Genomic DNA, 12,110 nt, shown 5'->3' on the forward strand with positions numbered 1-12,110 from the left:
TTTCGTAATTATTGATATATGACACCTATTAGTTACAAGATTGCCGCTTTATCACCACACATGTTTTGATGGTGATATAATATATATATATATAATTTTTTTGTAAAAATATTTCATACATATAATTCTTATTTTGGTTAACACAATAATAATTTAAGAGATTCGCATTTAAATATTTATTAAAACCAAATAAATAGACTCAAAGACAAGTATAAGAATAAAATATTGATAAACATCATTAAAAAATGCAAACACATAGTGAAATTTAAAATTTTTAGTATTTTGATTTAAGTATAAATATCATATCGAAATAGATATAATTTAAAATTAAATATTATTTTACGTCAAGACAGCTGTGTATCTATTATCAATTTCATTTTTTAAGTTGAAATTGAAAGTTCTATTTTGTAGATTTTCACAGAATCCGTACCAAATCAGGAAGCTCTATATGAAAAAAAAAAAAAATTAAAAAATTCAGAAAAAAAATCATCGTTGATAACTAATAATAATAATAGTAAACATGTTTTTAGAAGTAGCTAGTAACTACCATTTACAATAATAATATTTATTACAACAGATTATTAATAAATACTATAATAATGCTTAAAATATGCACGAATGCATAAATTGTATAAAGTATTAATAGAAATCAGTAAGATTAGAATATGCAAAATGTATGTTTCACATGTATAATTTGTAATATTATAAATTGTAGGTTTTTACCTAGATAATATTATATGCATTTAATTGCATCACATTATTTCCAAACATAAACAAAATGAAGTATTAAGATTAGCATAGGCCATAAGGCAGTTATTTATATAGTTTTACGACAATAACTTTTGTCGTGTAGGTACATGTGTACGAGTGCATAAACTTATAAAAGTTATTTTAGTCAATATATATGGTTTTTAAATTGTATTTTTATAAAGTTTGAAGAATTTTTATGATTGCACTTTTACAAAACATTTAACATGATCATTTTTTAACATTGTGATTTTTCAAATTTATTACTTTTTGAAAATTTTAACTTATAATTGTAACTTGAGATTTGAAATAATTTACTAGAATATGCTATTACGCTGTGAATTATTATAAAATAATAATAATAATAATAACAATAATAAAGAATCTATTACCTATGATAAGTTATTAGATTGTTTTTTTTTTCAAAATCACAAATATTATATGTAAAAATGTATTAAGTGGATGACTGTATAGTGTAAATACATTATAATAATATATTACTTAATAATATACATTATAGTATACAAATGATTGACAGCCGATGGTCTGTACGGCTATTGCATAGGGTTTGCTTTAAATTCTAAAACTACGATATTATTCGTAGTAAATAATTTAAGAGTAAAAAGTTTTTATTTTTATCTGGCTCGCGAACTCTTTTTAATTTGTGAATGTGGCCTGAAAATCCAAAAAGGTTACGAACTACTGGTATACATTATTTACATAACTGAAGAATAGTTAAAATAAATGGCATAATCAGAGCTACATTATAACTGAATTCGAACACAACGAGTTTAGGTATTTGGATATAATACACAAAGTAATATTGGTGAAACGATAACGACCATTTTATGGAATTTGAGACGTACTGACCAAAAATTGAATAAATAATGAATTCCAAACTATATGGATATGCTATAAATACATGAAAGTAAATATTATACATTCACAAGTTTGGATGGACCAATGTATAAAATCTATTCTACAATATGGTAAAAAGGTGTTTTTTTTCTTTTACCATCTAGTAAACTTTCGTAAAAACATTCTACTACTGAATTACTAATGACATAAAAAGTCCCCTCAATAAAATCTGTTACTGAATTACACATATGCAAATTTCCCCAAACCCTAAATAAAAGACCCTAAAGTATAAGGTAGTTCATATATTATATGTATAACCCAATATTGTTTAGAATAGATAGGTTAATTTCGCATACAAAAATAGAAGTTTCACATAAATATTCCAAAACTAGTGTAGTAGAATAATTTTAAATCAAATAAAAACTTCATAGAGTATTATAGAGTGTAGTATTATAACTGTTACGTAAAACGAGTTTTAGGTATCGTAGAAATTAATGATATTAAAAATAAATAATTTCTATACTCTCCAATAAAAATGATTTTAGTTTTTGTCACTGTTTGCTTTGTCTGGTCGATCGGAAACCACTAATAATGGCTCGTAATGGAAAAATATACTTCTATAGAGAACACATCAAAAATACAATGTCTTTGATATATTTATGAGTTTCTAATATAAAAATGAAAAAAAAAAATAGTGAATAGAAATATAATAAGTATAATAATATTTATAACATTATTATTTTTATTTATTATTTTGTTTTGCAATAATAATTAATAGGTAGTAAGTATTATATATATTTTTACTGTATATTGTCTCATAATATACTCAACGCGTATTATAGCATACTTGCTGATCTCGAGGGCAAAGTCCTATAGACAAAGATAGGGCAAAAACATAATACGTATCAAACCATAACTTTCCAAACGCCTGCACGAATCATATTGTCAACTATCGATATACGTTCAGATAAATTTAGCCAGTAAGTGATTTACCTAATAACTTACAATCGTAACCAGTATCACATAACAGTTAAGCATACCGTGGTTAGAGACAAGGCGCAGACACGTAGTTGACATAATGTATGAAAATGTGCCTATTAATCCATTGACCTCGTCGTAAAAATGTATCATTGATCTAGTCTGGACCTGCTAAAGGACACACGGACTCCGCCGATCGTGCAACCGGAGCCATGGTGGTCAGCCATCACCCTGTCGACAGATTCGTTCCGAACAAAGCAGACGAGTGCCGAATGGTACTGTCTACTGCAGCTGTAATCGTAAGGCAGCACTCGCACCCACAGAACTTTGCCGTACCGGCTGAACACCGTGTACAGTTGGTCGGCCGTGATCGACTTGTCTAAGCAGTCGACGCGTAGCCGATCTGTTGTACCGACATCGTCGTCGACGTTATCGTCGCTGTCAACCGTCGATTTCTCCAAGAACTCGTCCACCTTCTTCAAGTAGTCCAAGAACTCTTCTCGCATCGACTCTAGCCCTTCGGGTGGTTCTTGTTCTTCGTCATCCGTAGACGGCAACGTCACATCCGACCATAGTTCAAATTCCCGATCTTGGTTCGGAAAGAAAATTTAACAAGTAAACAATTTAAACAACAGTTCGTCAAACGATCGGAACACACACAAATCAAAAACTTTTTGTTTTTGTAAAGCAAGTATATCATCACGTGCGATTTGTATTGTACGTACCATAAAACGTGTTATATTAAGTATTCGATTAACTGTATAATTTACCGATGTGCATAATTGATACGAAACGAAAATTAATCGATGTTTTTCTCGTTAACGTTTGAAAATGTTAAGTCACGGTGTGCATAATATTATAGAGGGCTAAAATAAAGGTGTACAATGCGAAACAGACCCTCTACTTCTGGATACGATAACACAGCGATCATTTTAACAATTACTTCAAAGTATACAATGGAGTTTTTTAGAATAGTTTCTTAAAAGTTTAATGAAAATAATGCTCTCCGTTAAAAAGCAAATACTTTTTTTTGCAAAGTATTATTATTTTTCGGATTATAAAGTTATTTTATTATTTTAGTTTTTTTCATATGATATTATCTTTATTACATTAAACTATATAGCTACTACAGTAGCTAAATCCAAGTTAGTTCAGTTTCTTGTATCTTGTGTCATGTATTATTATATGTTTATTTATTATTATATTTTAATATAGTATACATAATTAATATTTTATTTTTATTAAGAAAATTTTATTTTTATTTTTATTTGTTTTAGAAAATTAGTATGTGTGATGTAAATTATAGGCCTTAAGTAATCTTTAAAAAAATGGTTTATAATGAGGTTGCGAGGTTGCATGTTATATGTAAAACATAATTTTATTAAATTTATATTTTTCAATTCTGATTAAAAATGAATACACAAAATACTAAATAAAACAAAACGTATTCACTTTTACACGTCATATTCAAATAATTGCAGTTTTTTTTTAAAAAATATGCTACTAAAAACTATATATTTTAGATATTTTGTATTTTTATACTTTAAGCATATTCACAGTATAATTATTTTGATCAATCAAAATGTCTAAAATCATTGTAAATTATAGGTTGCAACAACGTATTAAAATGTATTCTTTTAATAAGGCAATAAGAATTGTTAATGTTACATGGAATAACATTTAAAATGATATATACTAATATCACAGTATCATAGCTTCCATTTTGTGTCTCTTTAAACCATGTTAATTATCGTTCATATATTTTATATCTTAAAATACACGTTTGTTTTTTGATCAAGCTAAAAAATAAGATTTAAAGTATAGTATTGCTGATACAATACTCACACATGATGATGCTTGTGTTAAAACTTCATAAAAATAATTAATAAACATTAAATATGTAGTTTTTTTTATTTTTTTATTTATGACATACCTAGTCTTAATAATATTAAAAGTAAGATGTATCAATATAGATAAAGATTAAAATCGTTTTCAGGAAAAAAAAACATTAATATAGCATCCTACCTTCTGCGTTCAATTGCTTTGTATTGTCTGCATAATATGTTCCCTGTTTATACCCTGGTTCTCTTGTTTCATAATCGTTTTCTACACGTCCAAAATTTGAAAATCCTGTTAAATAATTTTTTTTTTTACAATGAGTAAATCAATAAATTGACTAATTTTAATTTTTACTGAACACCATTTTATATTTAAAACAATTTATATATTATACATTCTATTATATACTTATGAAGTATTAATTATATTTTATAATTATATATATATTATGTTATTTGTTCTAAATTTGAGAGGTGATTTTAGTTTATTTTTTTAATGTCTATAAAATAACTCATACATACATTTCATTTTGGCTCATGAAAATAGATTACTTTTTAGTTTATAAAAAAAGTTTTATGTTAAAGTAACTTAACTTTATTCTGTGGTTTTGATACCAATTTATCTAATTTGACTTGTATTTGTTTTAATTTTGTTCATAAAGGTTTTTTCATACATTTCAACTGAAATAAATTGGAAAACAATAAAAAGAGAGATTTTAAACCAGTGTATAGTCAGATAATATAACTAGTACATAATAAATCTTAAAAATAAATCAAATAAACAATTTTACTATAATAGTAGTAAATTATCTAATCAAACTGAATTAAATATATTATATATATATTTGTTTTCATAATAATAACTACCTACTTAACATTTTGTTTTTGCGTCAGTTAATACATTAAATGTATTTCAAACTCCATATTATTATAGCAGGTCAGTTATGTAAAATAATTATTTAATTGATTTTTTATAATCAATACTATATTACTAAAATCTTAGAATTCTTATTAACAGTATATGCGTATATATTATGTATCACGAATTAAACGTACCTAAAATAACTTTACTTACCAATAATAGCTGATATGTGTAACTGTACCTATTATCATTTATATCGGTAGTATAGGATTTAGATATACGTATACAATGTATACATAACCCCTGACATAGTTATGGGTATTTATAATAAAATAAAAATAAATAGTAAAAAATATACATATCAAACGAATTAATAAGATAGATACATAATAAATTAATTTTCTTATAAAAAGTAAAATACCTACTAAATAATAATAATAGCACTTTGTAGGTTCATTATTCATTTTAATCGAAATTTTCAACTGAATAATTATTTAGTGATATAATGATAAATTACTACATTACTAATTATTATTTATGACATTAAATATTCTACACAGGTGTTTATACTTTTAGTATAATATTTTAATCAACTTGAAACGTGTTTAAATATTACTTTGTGTTCAACCAAAAATATAGGTAACTATCTTAAAGTATCTAATATGTGTTTGTTAATTAGCATAAACCAATAATTTAATGATACTGCCAGACTTTATACCTTTCTAATGAAATCCTAGTTTGTAATTTAACTAAAAAGCAACATTTATAAAAAAAAGGATATTTGAATTTTAAATATGTATTATTTTACTTAAAATTAATTAATTTGATCATTTTATACAATTTATCTATCGTAATACACTACATATCAGCTCAATATGATAATAACAATTCGTAAATAGAATAGGTACAAAAATACATAAAATATAAATATTTTATATGCTCTAAAATTACGCCGTGTCCTAATAAACAAAATATCCTAATATATCCTATATAAATATAATACCATAATAACATATTACAAAATAAGTATGAATCGCACAGTAACTACCCATTTATGTTAAAAAATCGATAATAATCTTGACATATTAAAAAAAATGTCTATACAGATAAAATAAAATAAAACTGCAAAAATCTAAAGAACTAAAGAAGAAATTTCATGTCAAAGTAATACTAAATATTACTAGTTACTACTACACATCTAATATGTTTAGAGTTTAGGCTCATATCGCTTGTAAATTATATAGGTAATAATATTATTATATACAATACAAAATCTCCAATCATTATAGTATATTATATCAATAATACATTATTTATATAAACATAATTAATACATTTTAGTTTATATTACAGCAACAATATAACATACTTATTCTGTATTAGACCGTACTTCAAATCGTTTTAAGTATGGTGTGGCTTAGTGTATGAATGCAGCAATGATGCTGCGGTCAAATACCGCTATTCATATATAGCTCTCGAATGGGTGACTACCCGGGTTTTAAGGGACAGAGCCATGTACTACATTTTAGAGAACGTGTTTCAATATCTACCGTTCTTACTTTATCACTACAAAAAATCCCACAGCTAATAGCCAGAGTAGTCGAGCATTATAATTAATTTTAAAAAAAAAATCGTTCTAAATTTGTATCTAAGTCTGAATAACATTGTTATTTTTAATTAATTTTTGTTGAAATCAAGTAACTGTATTGAAATAATTTATTCTTTAATTGTTTTACGAATATATATATAGGTATATATAATTGTTTTCAACCACCAATAATAAATTAGGTATTTAAGATTTTAAGATAAATTTAAATCGTATTTTAGTCATTATACATTCACTATGTGTAATATCAGCAATAAACGTGACCTATTCAAGTTTTTGATTAGAACCTGCAAACTTTTGAATTAGCTTTCTCGTCCGAACAATTAAACTTATCAAAGGTCTCAAAATCAGGCATATCCAATAGTGGTTGAAAAGTTTGATTTTCTATATTATTATAGTAGGTAGGTATATTTGGTATGTATTATTGTTTTACGTAAATATAGGAACTAGTTTAATTTTAATCGGTAGTTAATAGTTATACTAAACAATGTTATGTATAAATTCTAGATGATATTTTTATAAACTTATTTTATTTTAGATAAATTATTGTTAAAAAGGGTACAAAATATTTTCTGAACATAAATATTGAACATAATTAGGTAAAATTAGACAATAGCTATGTCTTGTATAATATTGTAACTTCTAGTATATGCTACAACTTGGATAAAATATTCCATGCAATAAAAATAGACCACAGAAGTAAACATAAATTTTCAGATTTCAAAAAAACCTAAGACAGCTGTTCTTACACAACTATGAATACAATTTTCACAAATTTGAAAAGCATACATTTGCAATATTCATCGTTAACATAATCTTACCAATATCAACTTATGTAATTAAAAATAATATGTTACTTTATCCCAAATAACAAATATTGTGATAAACAAATATATAAAATGTATACAGTGGTTGTTTTATTTTTACTTAATCTAAACTATCATTATTGTCAAATAAATGTAATTGCTGATATAATATGAGTAGGTATATGATTATGTTATATTTTAATTTAAAAGTTTTATAAGAAAAGACTTTACAACAAAATATACCTATTTAAAAAATAGAAGGAAATGCAATACTATGTTCTTAATAATATCAAATATGTAGTGTTATATTGAATAGTAATTGGTAACATATCTTTATAATGTCTAATGTAATTTAGTGTTACTTAATTGAAAACATACTCGTATAACGAAAATACTCAAAATTCAATAAATTACTGTATCTAACATAATCAACATCAATATTATATAAATTAATTAAATAAATAACTTAACATAAAGACAACTGAGATAAGTAAATACATAATTGAACCAAAAATGTTATAGTGTACAATTCTTCCACACGATTGATTTATATTATTAATACGAACATTTTAAAATAAATTCAGATATGTTTATATGATTAAACAAATTTGTATGTAAAAATATGATCGATTTTAAAGTATTTGCATTTTTAATAAAATACTTATTTACCAAGTATTCAAATATGTATTTTAAATTCTTTTCAAAATAAGTATTTGTATCTGTATCTGTACTTTTAAAATACTGAACCATATGTATTATATACTTAGTACTTATTATAGAGTATACTATAATATTATACTAATATACCAACATACGTTTATAGAGTAGCATTAAAATTGGCCGGTTCAATCATACTACAGGGTTTTAGCCTATAATCTTATTGAATAAATTGAACATTGTAAAAAAAAAAACATTTTGAAATATAAATATACATGGATCATAGAGAAAATATATACGACGTATAATAACGTTAATTACATTTAATTCGAGTAGGTAATTAAGTATGAGGAAAAAACGATGTTTTAATTTTTCCAGCATACAAAATTTCAATAATAAACATACACTCCAATATTAATAATAAATTATGGTCGTTCTGTCACAAATCTCATCAGATAGGAATCCATTGTCTATTTCTGATCACCCACTCTAGCTTCTTTATACAATTAACTATGAGATGTGTATAATATAGGTACGAACTTCTTAAACCATAACGAATGATTTCCCGATTACATAAATGAACGAAAATTTAAACTAGACCTGTTTTAAATACAAATTATAATTAATCTATTCTTATAACTTAATAAAATTCTGTAATTTTAAATAATATAATAATAATAGGTATCATAGCAAGTAATAAAATAATAATTCATAGACGAACAACCTATTTAAGCTTATCTGCAGGAGAAAATTTTCAACTAAAGCTATAATATCATAAAATCGATTATTTTATAGATAATATACCAAATACTAGAATTGGATAATAAATTATATTAATTATCTATGATGCTTAAAAGAGAAACACCACAAGAGTATAGATAATAATACACTCTTCTTCGAAAAATTCCACAAAAATCTTTATTATCCATGAATACCTACACAATTAATAATATTTATCTATGGACATATTATTTTAGCAGTCATTTTCAATAACGGTTTTATTTTCATCCATTGTCGCTGTATCAATAGATATTATTATCAGTTATAATTACTATTTCTCTAAGGCAGCCGTACCTATAGAATTATACAGAGTATATTCTGCATAATGGTTATTATAATAACTGTGTTAAAGGATTGCACGACCAAGCACAACGACAATAATGGCCTTATACAAGTACCGTAAAAACGATAATAATAAAATGAAGGCAATAATACTAATACTAATAATAATAACGAAATGAGGTGTGTTTATACTACAGTTATTAATATCCTATAGCCTGGTTAACAGCTGTTTACTAATAACCAAGTATTGAAAAAAATTGTTTTGGAGATATTATTCGATAAAAAAATATACTTGCTGATGACAAGTTGTTGAAATCAACAACCATTAATAAAATACGTTAACTGTTTTTTACGTGTTGATAATATATCAAGCAGTTACCTAAACTTCAATGGGTCGCTATAAATTGCATCCCATTTTTAATTGTTTATGTGATTGAGGATCGGGTATGTTTTTTTACACAATACATGTACCTAGGTAAATATTGCAATTTAAATATTTTTATGGATATTTTTGTAAAATCGATAATTTCCCCCTCATTTTTCAGATTTAGGACTGGCAATGTTACTGTATTGATAATGGTATAGTTAGAAGTATTATTTTCGCCACCTATTATATTTATAGTTTAATTTTTTTTTTTTTTTTTTAATTAGTATATAAATAACTGGTAAAAATGTTAACAATAATTCCTGCACTCATTATTCTAGACGAGACTTCTTTTTTTGTATACAATATTTTAATATTTTTTCATATCATATATATATTATTGTTTCTTTTCCATTACCTATCTTCGAATAGTTTTGCTGATTAAAAATACTAAAATGTCCTAGGACCTCAATCCACGAATTACTTTGACCCTTTTTTCAAAGACGCCGTTTAGCTACAAACCAATATCAGACATCAGCTCTATCGCCAAAACACACCCACCATATTACGCGATATTGTCAATATTATTGCAGTTTTAGCATAACTTCGCGGACGGTAATCAGATATTACATTAATAACGTTACCGTTGTGGTTGTCGTCCGGCAGTCGATGAAGGTGCTGCAGTTGATGGTGCTGCTGCGCCGGCGGCGGTTGGACCGCGTCCATCATAGTCTTGACAACAGTGATAACGATTTCGAACAGATCGCCACGGTCTGCGGTCCGCAGCCACCGGACACGAAAAGTCTGAACGAACGGCAGCGGCGCCAACGACGGACGCTTTGGATCCGTCAACTCGCCGTGCACAAACACCGCCAAGTGCTGGTCGCCGCCATAGTCGTCGTAGTCAAAGGCGTAGTCGTAGTCGAAGGCGTAGTCGTCGTCACTTCTTCCGTCGTCGCTGCCGAAGTTTTTTTTGGCCCGTTCGTCGCCGTCGGTTTGCGCGTCCACGGACACGACCTTCACGAAACGGCGGCCGCCGCTGTACGTGCTCAAAAATCTACGCACCTCCCGGACAGCGCCTGACCTGCCGACCGTCGGCCGACCGTTCAGCGAGTCCATCGAGTAGTACCGCGAACACTCGGTGAACAAGTCGGTCACGGACTCAACGGACACGCTCAGCCGGCCGTAGTAGTCGGCGGCAAACGTTTTGCCCGCGTTTTGCGCGGTCACGTAATCCGACGGCAGGGCGAACATGACTACGACGACGGTGTTGGCCGTATTAATATATTTTGTAATACGTGACCGTGACGATTACGAGATTATTGCGATGCGAATGATAATAGTATAACGACGCAGGTCGGATCGTATGATATTTTTCGTCGATTTTTGAAAATGGAAACGAAGATATTGTAAACCGAATTCGAGTAATTTGACGGGTCGCTGGACGCAGAGGTGGTGTGACGTGGCGATCTGTGCCATGGATAGAACGCGCGATTAATAAATTATTATTATTATTATATACGATCACCGGTCATCGTATCGTTGTAATATATTAAAATAAATAATCGAGGAATGCCAACCGAACGGAATGAATATAATGGTGACCGATCGATGAGCGCGACGTATTATTGGAATCATCGGTATTACTAAACAATACGCGTCTCATTATATTTGAATACAAATTATAAGATACTCTTTTTTTTTTTTTTTTTTTTTTTTAATTGAATTTTAGAGCATCATTATATCGAGTATTAATTAATATCGATTTAAACAAAATTTGAATCGTATAAGAGATGTCTTTTTTAATAGGTTTCGAAGCAGTGCATGGGGACAAACTTAGATCACATACCATATGATCTGAGACAGAGGTTCTCACTAGGATTACAACTGTTCACTAAATATAGTGGAAAATAATGAAATGAAACAGGATGTTTAGGAAAGGTTATTGTAAGAAATAGTTCATGAATGATACAAATGTTTTAGATTACGCTGTTGGAATTAATAAACTCATAATTGTAGGCACCTACCTATCTCTTTCCAACTCGTAGTACAATAAAAGTTGAAAATATAAAGATAAAATAAACAAAAATTAAAAATAATAATTAAGATAAAAATCCACAGCAGTGCGCGACATCAGTTTATTATTATACAATATATTTATAACAATAATTACAAAATCAGTAAGTACTTCATTTTATTCACTGTTTATAAAATTTTTGATTTTAGAATGTACAATTTAATTTTAGTGCAGGCCGCACTAAATTTGTTGAAGGACCGTATGCGGCCCACAATTAGCATAGTGAGGACTTCTGAATTCTAAGGGGACAACTAT

At 27.4% G+C, this 12,110-nt stretch overlaps 2 protein-coding genes across 2 annotated transcripts in view; one reads left to right on the forward strand and one right to left on the reverse strand.

Annotated features, from left to right (window-relative positions):
* The window catches only part of LOC114121671 (tachykinin-like peptides receptor 99D), a 186,990-nt gene that overhangs the window by 53,003 nt on the left and 121,877 nt on the right, over window positions 1–12,110 (forward strand). The gene's annotated exons all lie outside the window — the stretch shown is intronic.
* On the reverse strand, window positions 260–11,032 carry LOC114132483 (uncharacterized). Its single transcript, XM_050204520.1, has 4 exons — window positions 10,423–11,032; window positions 4,609–4,713; window positions 2,646–3,172; window positions 260–444 (listed from the first exon to the last, which is right to left on the reverse strand). The coding sequence occupies exons 1-3, from the start codon at window positions 11,030–11,032 to the stop codon at window positions 2,733–2,735; spliced, it is 1,155 nt and encodes a 384-aa protein (XP_050060477.1). The 3' UTR covers window positions 260–444; window positions 2,646–2,732.

The sequence above is a fragment of the Aphis gossypii genome, chromosome 1, assembly GCF_020184175.1.
Source record: "Aphis gossypii isolate Hap1 chromosome 1, ASM2018417v2, whole genome shotgun sequence".
Classification (NCBI taxonomy): domain Eukaryota; kingdom Metazoa; phylum Arthropoda; class Insecta; order Hemiptera; family Aphididae; genus Aphis; species Aphis gossypii.